Source organism: Hirundo rustica, chromosome 1 (genome assembly GCF_015227805.2).
Source record: "Hirundo rustica isolate bHirRus1 chromosome 1, bHirRus1.pri.v3, whole genome shotgun sequence".
In the NCBI taxonomy this organism is placed as follows: Eukaryota; Metazoa; Chordata; class Aves; order Passeriformes; family Hirundinidae; genus Hirundo; species Hirundo rustica.
The window spans coordinates 148,932,916-148,946,100 of record NC_053450.1 but is presented as its reverse complement, the minus strand read 5'-3'; the positions used below and the strand labels follow the sequence as shown (position 1 = coordinate 148,946,100).

Below are 13,185 nucleotides of genomic sequence, written 5' to 3'. Positions count from 1 at the left end.
CTAAACTCTAAACCTAGTGGTTTTGAGAGGATCAACTGTATTGCAGCAACCTTTTGCCCTTACAGAATCTGATTCATCCCAATCTCAGAGAAGATTTCTTCTTCTTCCACTTATGTGTAAATCTGTGCTATGGAGGAGGAGATTTTTTTTATTGACAGCAGTAAGGACAACATAGAAGATTTTCATCTGCAACTTCAGAGCATTTTATAAAGGTGACTGTGATGAGGATTATCATCACCAGGTTAGAAATAAAAGACTGAAGCGTGGATAAGGAGTATGCTAAGTCAGTACACCGAAGTTTGAAAGAACCAAGTTTCAAAACCCAGTGTTGCCTTTAGCAGATCACCCCAACTGGGCTGTGCACCCCTCTCTAGTTAGAGTGAGCTGGGTTTGTGCTTGTACAAATCCTAGAGGATTTAAACTCACCTGTCACATCCCAGGACAACCCATGGATAATGTCAAACCATGCACATGTCCCTAGCCCCTGTTGCATCATGGTAACACTCCTGGGGTAGCCACCCTCATGGTAGGTGATGAGGAATTGTTTCCCTAACTGAAACTGGAAGCAGAGGTTTGCTAGGATCCATCAGTTCTCAGTCTCAGTTTAGCCAAGTTGCAAAAAAACCACATAAGCCCTAATCCTGTGCCAAGAAAAACTGCTGATTCCTTTAATGGCAGAGTGCTTGGGACTTTTGTTTTATGTTTTATCTTCAGGGCAGTGCACGTAAGTACTGATCAGACTTGAACTTCAGTTTATGACATCCCTTTATTGTCATACTGTTTTTCATCCTGAACTTTTGACCTGCTGCCTGACCCTCATTTGGAGTCTCTTTCAAATGTCTGCCCCAGCCTTTCTGTCAGGCAGACATTTGTGTTCTGTCAGGCAGACTTTTGTGTGCTTTGAGAGCTGGACACTGTCTCCAGTATTTTTGTCCTTGTCCACCTGTTTCGAGAGCTGGAGTAGTCCAAAACTGCACAGAGACAAGCTGACTTGCCCTGTTTCATGTGAAAATGGTGATTTCTCTGCATGTATTTCCTTCTGGTATAAGTCTGAAGAACAAATGCTAGAGCTGGAGCACAATATTGTGTTCCAGAATCTGCTTTGTTAGAGGGTCATTTGCCTTTCACTTTCAGAGACTCTCCAGGCTTATTAAACTCCTATAGAGACTGAAAAACTTGGAAACCTTTAATCATAATGAATGGGGGGTTTTGACCTTGTTTTCCACACTAACTATATAGCAAGCTGTGTATGTACATTCAAAACAGGTCACTCTTGCATTCATCTAAGGGAAAGTGTGGCACAACAAACATGTGACAAACACTAACCGCATCGTTTTATGGCTGTGCTCAAAGCCACTTTTAGCAATGGCTGTGTTAAAAAACACTCTGTGTTCTTCAGAAGGAAGTTTCCAGCAGTATTTTTGGTTTAAGTCTGTAATTAGGTTCCACACAAACAGACAATTTCAAATTTCCTTAATGACCTTTTGTTTTCCTCTTTGCAGATAATGAGTTCATTTATAGAAACCAGAATGGCACAGTGATTCTGAGGAATGTCGAAACCAACAGTTCAACCATATTAATAGAAAACAAAAAAATTGTGAGTATTTTCTATGACAAGTAGCTGAATTTCACAGCTGTCTTGAAGTTGGATCAGTAAAGCAGAAAATGACTTGGGTTTCAACTTCATGTATTGTCAAGGAGAAGCAATTCACTGGAAATACAATGGGCTATGCAGTGATGGATAATGTGAGATTGAACTCCAGCTTTTGTTATTATTCTGCAAGCTCAGTTTCTCTCATACTTCTGCAAAGTATCATATAGGGATTTGCAGCAAGTCTTGCATGTCATATATAATTGAAAGATGCATAATTCTTGTCTCTGCATGCTTAATAAAAAGGACAGTTGATATAATTTGCAGTCTGTTGTCATTCTCTACATTCCTCTACACAAATACTTATTTTTAATTTATGCATTTGCTGATTTTTTTTGCCTAATGGTTGAAGTGCAGTTTCAGTGTTTTTTATGAGTAGTGTTGAGAATAGAAGTGGAGTTGTACTTGAGAGAAACCCTAAGAAATTGTTGGGAAGAAGTTAATAGGTGACTATTAAAATGAATGTAAAGAAAACAAAGTCAAATCTGATACAGAGTATTGCTTATAGTGATAGAAGTGTTTTGTAGTAGATGAAACAGCATCGTGGCAGAAGTTAGTACATCAATTGTATTAATTATCTTCTAATAAGACAAAGAATTTATCACTGAGTTATTATGGCAGGGCCCAAATTCCAACTTCACATGCTGCATTTAACCTTCAAACTTTGCTGCACCACATAAGCAGTCCTCTTTTACCAGAGTGTAACCCCTTCCTTTACAATTCTAAGGGCATGGGCTGGCTTCCTTTAGTGTCAAGGTCTGTTGAAGTCAAATCACCTCCATTTGGCCTCTGTTTATTCCACTGGTTTTTAATTTTTTGCCTTTTGTAAGAAAAGCACAGTGCTACAAGCTAATCCTACATTTTCATGCAATTGCCACCCTAATGCCTGTTCCACCTTTGTTCCTCTGCCCTCTCAGTAAATACATCTGCAGGTCACCTCCACATTAATCCAGAAAGTCCCAGTGCAAGAGCTGCCATTACACTTTACTCAGACATGTAATTTTCCTCTTCATTCCCAGCCCTGGGGCAGAAAACTTTTGCTGCTTGGTCATGTTTCCCCTTCCCCATGTTATTAACACAGCAGTAAATAAAGTCTGTCTTCATGCTGACCCTGCTGGTCCCCAGGCTCCCCCGTCCCTCCCCATACTGATCTACACTGGGTCATCAGCCCATGAGATGTCCCAGAGATGTGTGGGTGCCTCTTCCCTGGAAATGCTCAGGATCAGGCTGGATGGGACTGTGAGCAACCTGGTCAGGGTGAAGATGTCCCTGCTCATGGCAGGGGGCTGGAGTAGACAGCCTTTAAAGGTCCCTTCCCACCCAAGTCGTTCTGTGATGGTGTGAGCTGTCCCCTCTGCTTCTGGCTGTCCCCTGGGCTCCCCACAGCACATCCGTCCTCGCTGGCCTTGGGGAGGACTCTCCCCAGTGGGGTGCTCTGTCTTTTCCCCAATTCCCCTTTCAATTTTGCCCTGTGGGACTCTCTCAAGGACTTACATCTAATTTGTTAGGGGAGAGGGTGAGATTTAAAAGGCAGTGGATGAGCGATGTGTTCGTGGCACCTCTCTTTGACCTTGGTGCCATCTGTGCCAGCAATGCATTATGTTGAAACGTACTGGGAAGGAGAAATGGCTTCGCTACACAAATGAAAAGTGGAGCTGGAAAGAGGTAATTCCTGGCAAGTCTGAAATACCCTGGCATTACTTCTTGTTAGCAAGATTTACGGTGCTGATTTTTGCAGAGCCCAGGTCAGGGTGCACTGGATCACTGCAGCATCCCAAAGACTTTTAACTGGGGAAAACAGAATAGTTTTCCCCTGGGTTACCTTTATTTGGGGAGGTGGTGGTGTCTCTATTTCTAATTTGCTGCAGAAGCTATTTACAGTTTTTATCTCCTGCACTGGCCAGTGAATACGCATAATGAGAGGGAATTAATAAATTGCCTTTCATCAGAGTTTTCTGCTAACTACTGCCTACATCTGCCACCTCACCAGTCACTGTGCAGGAAGATTGTAAAGAAAATTCTGGGTTTTTTGATACAGCCTGCTCTAAGCCACAATGCATTCATTCTTTCTCTTATGGTGCCCACATAACATTCCTGGTGTTTGAAAAAAAGTTGTCATATTTTTCAATACACTTAATTCTGGCAGTATTCTTCATCGTTAGAGAGATGATCATAACAATTAGTTCTAGGTGTCATTAGCTTGAAAACTGAAGGACATTTGTTTCAAAATTGTATTTATTTTCCAGGTCTCCTTAAAAGCTATCCGGTATGAAGTGTCACCTGACAGGGAATATGCACTATTTGCCTTCGATGTTGAACCTGTAAGTAAACAGATTTGATTTCAAAATATACAGCCAGTGGCTAACTTCTTTTTTTTTTTTTTTTTCCCCTCACTTTTATGCCAGCAAGATGATATTTTAAATTAATTGTTTCCTACGAAACAAAGCAAGAAACCCCCTCACTTAGCAATTCTGAGAGCATGTCACACTGCCATCTAGTAGAGGAGAAAGGTATAAATTAGACCGTAGAGGAAACACTGTCATTGCCAGGATTTTATAGCCTTCGGGAGGGGGATTGTAAGGACATGTCTTTGCTACAAGAATTTCTATTCCTCTTCTGTGGGTTTTTTGTTTTTTTTTTTTTCCCCACAGTGCTTTTTTCTGTCACCCTATAAATTTCTTCTCCAGAACAAAAAGCTTCTGTCAGTTTCTTCCACAACTGAAATAATACATTAATTATGGTGTCACCATTCCCAGTGCTGCAGTTAGGCTTGAGCTATCACTTTCATTATAAATCCTTTTCTTCAGAGGGTTAGGTATAAATCATTTGTAAAAAATCTCCATTAGGTTGCTACTAAGTTCTGGACTACAGCAAATTTTTTACTAAACTTCAAAAGGGAAAAGTGTAATGAGTCATTTTTGAATGATGACCAAAGAATCAAACATGGGGGAGGCAATTCTTCTGAATGAATAATATTTTTGTCTTTCTCAATTCTGCTGGTATAAGGCCAGAAATGTTTGAGTGATAGCTATGCTGTACTACATGGATGAACTATAAGCCCAATATATTTTGTTTCCATAGTTTAGAATACCACCAATTCTTCAAAATTAAAATAATTAATTCACTGACAGCTGTAATTGTTTTTCCATAATGTAAATAACATTTCAGCTGCTAACCAAAAGAAATTTTTGGAACCTTTAGGTAGTGAAAGTTGTAGGTCTGTTGCTCATTTTATTTCTCTGCTATCATCTTTGAAATTATTCTTGACTTGGTGCTAGGAAAAGTCAGAAGAAGCATGCCTGGTTTTAGAAGAAGGGAAAATATAACTGTATCAGAAACTTGAGGAGTAATTCGTAATGATTTTTCCTGGAAAATTGCCGGTGCTGTGACTTTACTTACCTGAAGCTTAGCTGAGCTCTAGATGGAAATGGATGGGGAAGTGTTAAGCTAATTCTAAACATGGGAAAGACAGCCTGAGGGTCATTGAGCAAGCAAAGTCTTCCTCTCAAATTTCCCTGCCCTGTGAGTCAGAGATGTTTTGTAAAATTCAGTTCTTTTAGTGGAAATCAGCCTTTGTGGAAGCTCTGTGCCAACTCTGCTCACATGCACTGTGCAGGCTGGAAGAGCCTTGAGGAGGGAGAGCTTCCTCAGTTCCTCTGAGAACAGCACAAAAATGCTTTTAATGACAAAACAATACAAAAGAGAAAGAAAATAAAACAGTAATGAGAAATTATCTTTTTTATTCTCAGCCTCTATCCACTGAAAGGACTGCACACTCGGAAGATCTGAAAGAAGCAGAGTTAGGGGGGCTTTTACAGCCCAGACTTTGTGTTCAGTCTGTGGCAGGAGTGCTTGATGTGGGCAATGTGGCAGGAGGGGAACAGGAATGGAAAGGGATGGGCTGGGTGTGCTTCCTCTTCATCTTCCTCTCTGCATGTCAGTGCTTGCATCCCTGGGAGTTTGAGGTGCAGGAAAACACTGAGTTTGTGCTCCTTAAGATGCCTGTCTGGAGAAAAGAGAGCAGCACACAGACAGGTACCTCCTGCATCACACCACATCTTTTTCTAGAAAGGAAAAACCCAGGGTGGAAAGCTGAAAACATGAGCTTTGGCAACATTTCAGGATGTGGCATACACTCACTGTGAGAGAACACTGCAAATTGTTCAGCTATTCACATATAGCAAGAATTCCTGAAGCAAAATAAAACAAAACACACCCCCCTTTTATTCTCTTAAGATCCGTGTTTATGGAGAAAAGAAAGTTTGTTTGATTTGTTTTGGGGTTTGTTTTGCTCTGTTTTGAAGCATGCTAATGGAGAGGTAGTTGGGTTCAGTCTTGGTTATTGCAGCCTTAGGCCATGATGGGTGGCTCTGTGTATTAAAATGGAAATAACTGTTAAATTACTTCTTCGGCTTTCTTCTCCCTTGGTATGCAGACTGTGGCTACAAATAATTGCATGTTAGTTAGCTCTTCACATTTTCTGCATTTCAAACTGTATTCTTGGACAAAATTCAAATTACGCTGTTTTCTGCGACACAAAAAATTGATTAGCAAAGCCTTGGGCAGTTGTCCTTGTTGCAAAGTCAAAAGGAAATTTCAGGAGATGTATTGGCAGAGGACATGTCTTTAAAGTTTAATTCTACAATTTCAAAAAAGGAGCTTCTTGGAATTATTCCCTACTTATTTTGTAGCTGCCAGAAATTGTTTCTTTTTTTTTTTTTTTTTTGCTATTTGAAAGTGTGATGTGCTGCCTTTTAATTATTTGTGAGTATAGATATTTTAATCTTTTTTTTAATATGGTTGAGTTGTGCTGTTTTTACATATGTGTATAATATTTTAATATGCATAGTATGAGTTAATCATTTGTCAGAATTCTGAAATGAATGGATTCAGCCTCTGGTTTAGTACCAGCCAGGAATAAACATCAAAATAGAAGAGCACAATGTGTCCCTCCAATGAAGCAGAATATTTTTAAGAAAAGTGCCACAAAGTCATTTCCTTCCAGTAATAGCTGCTCCTTTACTTTTCTATTTGTTTGCACGGAAGCATCTCAGCTCAGTGCTGGTTTGGGTGACAGCAGTGATCCCTACCCTGGAATACCACAGCACTGAACTGCCAGACACCTATTTTGCAAAGATCCTGAGGCATCTAATGTGTTTTCCTGTTGTATCACTTCATCATTTTTAAAGGATAATGGATAAAAGCACCTTCCTTAAAATATATTTCACCCAGGAAGCTTGGCAGACAGCTGTGAGGCTGGTGTGGGTACATTGTGGCTAGTCTGGCTGTCAGGTTTCATTGTAAATGCCTTTTTTTTTTTTTTTTTTTTTTTTTTTTTTAAAATGCAGTGCTTGTATTTACAGAAGTTTAATCTTTCAGGCAGCAATATTCTGGGTAAGCCTTGTGCTAATAGAGAGCTTTTCTAACCTTGAACACAGAAGATTTGTTCTTTTTCTGGAAAGGTCACAGGAAAGGCACCAGGCTTCTTTGTCTTAAAACACTCCCCCAGTTTTTCTGCTGTTTATTTTTAGTTTCTTTGTGCCAAAGCAAGGTGCAAGCTGAGGCCAAAACGGCAGAGTGAAATTTCGAGAAAGCATTGGGGAATAAACACCTCCGTGGAGAAACTCTGATTTCACATCATCCTTCACCAAAACAAGTGTGTGGGGCTCTGATGGGGGGTTTAATAACCCCAAAACACGTGGGCAGACGGGGTTTGGCCCCAGCAGCTCAGCAGGAGGGGCGCAGAGGCTCACGGCTGTCTCTGGCCAAGGACCCTTGCCCAGCTCGTGGCTCCACCAGCACTTTTGGGCAAGCCCTGTGCTCCCCGTGTGCCCCACAGGTTTTGGGGCTGGAACCACCTCTGTGGGTACCCCTGGTCTCCAAAAGGGGTTTCCTAAATAGCCAAGTGACAAAGCAACCCTTAGATCTCGTGGCATTTCTGTGATGGAGGTAAGAGTAAAGATGAGTGGCTAAAGCTTGTGCAGCTTTCTGTGCACACCAGTGGAGTTGGCGTTGTCTTAGGGTAACTTTATGATGCTTGTATCCCCAATCGTCTGTTCTGTTTGTGCTGTATATTGAGTCCTGTGCCCAAACCAGGACAGGCGTAATGCAATAAAAGAAACAGAGGAAATACGTGGGAAAACTTATTTTCTGGAGTGACACAGTGGGATGTTAAATAGTGAATATTTAATTGCCTTTATTAGGAATCGGTGTTGTCATCATGCAAGAGAGGAATTAAAGCTGCCAAGATTCTTCTTGAAAGTTTTTGCTCTTTTGCCTCCAATTTTACCAGCTCATTACTGTGTTTGTGCCAGTTAAGGACAATTACACTTAGAAATCCTGGCTGATTAGCACAGAGCAAACTGCAAAGGCTTCTGGACAAAGTTAGGGCTCAGAAATTTTTGCAGCTGATACAACAGATCCTGTTACCTATTTTACAGTAGAAGAAATGCTCTTTTTTAATCCCAAAGGCTGCAGAGAATTGATCACTGTTGTAATTAGAACAAACTTAATTATTATTTTTTAGCCTAGTTCATGTGGTGAGTTCGGTATTTCTGTTCTCCATGCCTGTATCTCTAACACGAGTGGTGGGACCAAAGAGAGCTCAGAAAAACCCAGACCAAACCTTAGACTTGGTATTTAGAGGGTGAATTAAGTAAAAAAACATTATTTAGAGAAAGCAACATATTACTATTGTTCTTACTATTTTTTATTATTTCTCCAAATCTGTTCTTATGTGGAATTAATAGACTTTGTGCTTATGGTCCAATTACAGCCTCGTACTAATTTAATTAGTTGTATGAAAATTAAAGTAATATAATTCTTGTTATTTCCAAAACACTAATGGGTATAAATATTAATGAATCCTCACAACATCCTTTTGAGTTAGGTGATAAACATTATTATGATAAATATACCTCTGAAAATTGAACACTGTCATAACTATCTTCAGTAATACTGCTCAGACTGCAGTCATGATATTTATTGCTTAATTGAAATTGATTTCCAGGCCTAGAAATAGGCTTATATAAATCTGTTTTCTTTCTATGGCAATAAATATATTTCAAATTTATTTTTTTCATTCTCACCCAATGTTCTTTTCAGGAACACTGAAAATGTTTAGTGATTTCATGATAAAGCGAGCACAGATAGAATATTTCTGTCATAAAATAATGCTATTTTATTGATTGTTGTTTAATTTTTGGTGTTTGGTGTAAATTATTAGTTTCTATGGGGGCCATTTTGAGGTAAAAAGCCCATGTTTATGGTTTTTAATATCCTCTTTTTAATGTGAATACAGTTTTTAGTCATTGTTGTTCATAAATCAGAAGGAGTCCTCTATGGAAAGCTGCACAATATAAGGGCACTGTTCACTTATATCAAAGGCTGGTGGCTAAAATTATTTTTTCCAACATTTTCAAGCCTAAAGCACTGCAACTTCATATACTTGTGAGAAATAGTTGCTGCTATTAGGATAAATAATGTATTAGGATAAATCATTTACTAAATAATAAGAAGAAAAGGACTCAATCCAAATACTGTTTATATTAGTTAAAATATTTCTGTTATTACATCTGTGCATGTGTGTATCTTCATGCAGAGTATCTTCTCTTTCCTCAATTCACCAACTAGTTGTGAATGAAGAGTGAGCTGCATGACTGTAGTCATTCAGTGCATTTTTAACGAGTAGAAATAATGTTATCAATGAATTAGTGGAAAACACCTAGATCAGTCACTCGTCAAATAATTTTGGTAAATTTTCAGGAAAGCAACATCTTCAGTTACTTCCCATAGAATAAATATTATTATTGCCATTCAGCTAATCTTTAAAATTTCAATAAAATGCTCACAGCTTCTGAAAATGGCAGCATTTTTATGTGTGTGCCTGTGTGGGTTTTCAGTGAGGCTGTTCTGGGGCATCAGGGCTGAAGGTGGGGACCACCTTTCTTTCTCTTCTTACAGTTCCTGTTTTGAGTGATAATTTTTTTAACAGCTAAGATCAGTAGTGTGAATAATAACCTTTTTTGATAAGTGCTGTTTAACCTTTTTGTGGTAGAACAGCAGTGCTTCAGCCACATTTACATGACTAAAGCTAAGGCCTGTGTGTCCAGAAGTGTTGCATTAACAAGAATGTGCTGAGAGCACAGAAGAGGTTTATTTTGTGGGTGACAGTTTACTTTGGATTTTGAAGCTGAATCAGCACCTATTTTTTTACAACACTTAAAGGCAATATTTTATTTTAAAAATAAAATGTTGTGGTGGTTTTTAATTATGAATCTGGTCTTTGTGAAAGACGGTCTATATTTTCCAATCTCAAACCCACCATGAACAAATTCCCTCATCAGCTCTTTTTGACCAGATAGACAAAACAGAATTTTCAAAGGCATCAGAGAAGGTTGATTCCAAAATACTTCCACACTCCCATTTGCTTTTCTGTCCAACCTGGGGGAGTCTGTCTAAGCCAGGAGATCTTCATGGTCAGCTTTCACTGAGTAACCAAAGCTGCTAACACGTGAAACCTCAGCAGCTGGGAGGTTTTCCTACCACTGAATCTCAGTGCAGGCAGAAGCAGCAGCATCTCTGTCAGATGCACCAGCGTGCTGTCATGTGTTGGTATCAGTAATTGTTTCAGGCTAATTAATATTTGATATCTGCAGTGGCACAGAAAGAGAAGGAGGTTTGCCACACAACCCTCGGGGGATCTGTGGGTTTTCAAAACTCTATTTCAGAGTTGTGCAAACACTGCCTTCTCAGGTGTCCTCAGTCGTGCCTTCAGCAGCACGGCCCTTTTGTTGCCAAATCGCCTCTGCTGCACACGCTCACAAAATTAAAAGTTCTTACTATAGGAGGGTGGATACCCACTTTAATTGAGTGATAAGCATGTTATCAAATAGTGAGAAGATTTGATCTTCCTGCTCAGATGTCAATACTCCACCAACTTCTGTCCCGTTGTTTGTTTAGAATAGAAAATTTTGGACACAGTTATAGGCCAGTGGAGTAATAATTACTGACAAGTTTATTCCTAGAGTTTTCTTTTGAGGGAGAAACTACAGAAATTGCTGATTTCAGGTTGCTAAATTTCAGGGCCAATTTTGGACTAACACAGGGGAAGAAAACAAGTCAAACCTCTTCTTTATTTGGTTTGGCGGACCCTCATGGTTCATTTGAAATCCTGTCAAAGTTCCAGCAGAAACTGCGTTCCTTTATGTGGCCTTAATGGTTCTTTGCTTTTGACAGCAATTCTGCTTTGGAACAGCCTGATTTAATGAGAAAAAAAAATAGTTTAATCAAGAAGTTAGAGGGAAGTTAGGAACCTAAACAAATATACTGTAGCGACATTTTGGTAGTTAGGATCCTTGAGCCATGGAGCAATGGCTCATCTTATTTAAAATTAAGGGTTTGGCATTGTAACTCAGTAGAAACTAGGAAAAAAGAAATGCAATGAAAAGACACATCCCAAGTCTGCATACTTTGTCTGTTTTCCATTCTTAATAAAAGAGACAGGACGGGCACTGTGTGTCAGCAAGGAGGAATGGCTGGGTGGGGCCTGCTTGTGTCTGTTATCTGTGGAAAATATGTTTGCATCCCCGAAGTGCAAAGAATGGGTACTCTCCTCATCCTCAGCAGGCATTCTTGGACTGGGATGGTCTCAGCATTGAAGGAACCTGGTCTAGTAGAGGCTGTCCCTGCCCATAGCAGAGAGGTTGGAGCTGGATGATCTCCCAACCCAACCCATTCTATGGTTTATCATTTGCAGCCGCTGTGGCGACTTTGGGCCTGCAGCTCTTTCATGGGCCAACAATAAAATCACACTGGATATCAGATTTTTAGCTCTATTGCTCCCTGGGTTTGGGGGATGTTTCCAGGGGGACGTCTGTGCTTCTGAAATGATGGTCTGGGTGCATTCATAAAGCACAACGTGCTGTGTTTGCCTGAGCTGGGAAGAAAAGCTCAGCACAGCCTGCAGCCCTCCATCCCCACATTCCAGTTCTGCTGGTGCCTGATCTCCATGTAGCAATGGTTTTGGTAAAACTGCACCAAAACCCAGTTCCTTACCGAGTCTCCATCCTCTCCACTCTAGGGACTGTTGAGTCTGATCATTGCAACAAAATACTCTTCATGAAATGGAGAGTTTTAAAAACTCAAAATGCAGAGCAAAAACTGAGTCTGCTGACTTCACCTGCTGAGCTTTAACTTCTGTCCTATTAAGAGCAATGGTTTAAACCCTTGCTGTTCTCCTAATAATGCAGATAAATTGAATTAGAACTAAACCAGAAGCTTCCTGAATTGAGCTGGGAGACTTCAACAGAAATTGCACAAACATGACTGAGTGCAAAATTGTTTTTCAGACTAAGTTAGACAGCCTTGCTTATGGAGCAAAGGCCAATAAACTCTATCTTGCATTTATTCACAGGTACAGATACACATCAGTAAACTGAACAGCAAATCCACAGTTCCAGGGAAGCCTAGAGGAGCACCAAAACTCAGAAATAATTATCCTGTCATGCAAAAGTACATAGGTGTATTATGTATCAGCTATCAGCAGTCTTCCTCTGTAAATATTTTCTTTAGTAAATGAGATTTTCATCAAGCAGGGAAGGAAAAATAAAAAAAGCCTCAAGGCAAAACACCATGATACAAAAATAATCAATTTTTCTTAGCTTGCATAAGGTTATATTTCTCATTCTGCTTCTTTTTCTGAATGTGTAGATGAGCTAACTTGAACAAACTAGTAAAGATGAATGTTCTAATAAGATTCACAAAATGTCTTAAAAATAAATTTCAATTTGTTTTTGAATAAAGCCTTCATAAGATAATGTACAAGGTTTTCTAGATAGTCAAAATCAGATGGACAGCAGTAAAATAATTGCACTTGCATGGGAATCTATCTTAATGAAACATGGGGTAACTTTGCATTATGAGGAAGGAAAGAAATACCAGTATAAAAATTATTGAAAAAAAATTAAATCTAATAAATAATTAGATTCTTTGCAACATAGAGAGGCTTCAGAATTGAATTAGAGATCAGTTCTATAAATTTGCTTCCTAAGTTTTTAAGGACGTCCTGGCTCATAATAAGTATATGTGATTATTTTAAAATGTAAAGGTAAAAAATACATTAGGAGTAGCATACAAAATGAGAAAACAACATTTATTGTGTGATTATTGTGTGATTTAAAAAGCTTCAGAATGCAAAACTAGAAGAATTTAATTCTGGTGTCTCTGCAGAAACATATGAAGCACTCCATGATCTAATTCTTCTGGTTTCTAGTCCTTTTTTATTTTTTTTAATTTTTATTCACTGAAATAGTGAAAAAATACATATTTAGTGCCCTCTTCTGGAAAACCAGCTCTGTCTATGCAGGGCACCCCAATGAAGTTGCTGTACTCAGAAATGCAAATCTTCTGACGTAAATGGTCTCCTCTTTAGCCAAGTTACATGTCTAAATCCAAGGAGTGTGTGGCTCTCTGCATTTACCCTGAACAAGTGCCTTTTATCTCTTTAACTGCCTGCAGAACTCTGCTTTTACCAG

General features: G+C 39.3%; 1 protein-coding gene across 7 annotated transcripts in view; it reads left to right on the top strand.

Moving 5' to 3' along the window:
- DPP6 (dipeptidyl peptidase like 6) overlaps positions 1 to 13,185 on the top strand; it is a 541,800-nt gene that overhangs the window by 403,791 nt on the left and 124,824 nt on the right. For all 7 annotated transcript variants that reach the window (XM_040056360.2, XM_040056368.2, XM_040056348.2 and 4 more), the window contains exons 4-5: positions 1,503 to 1,597; positions 3,898 to 3,972. In XM_040056360.2, the coding sequence (XP_039912294.1) occupies positions 1,503 to 1,597; positions 3,898 to 3,972 (170 nt within the window). The remainder of the gene's footprint in view (positions 1 to 1,502; positions 1,598 to 3,897; positions 3,973 to 13,185) is intronic.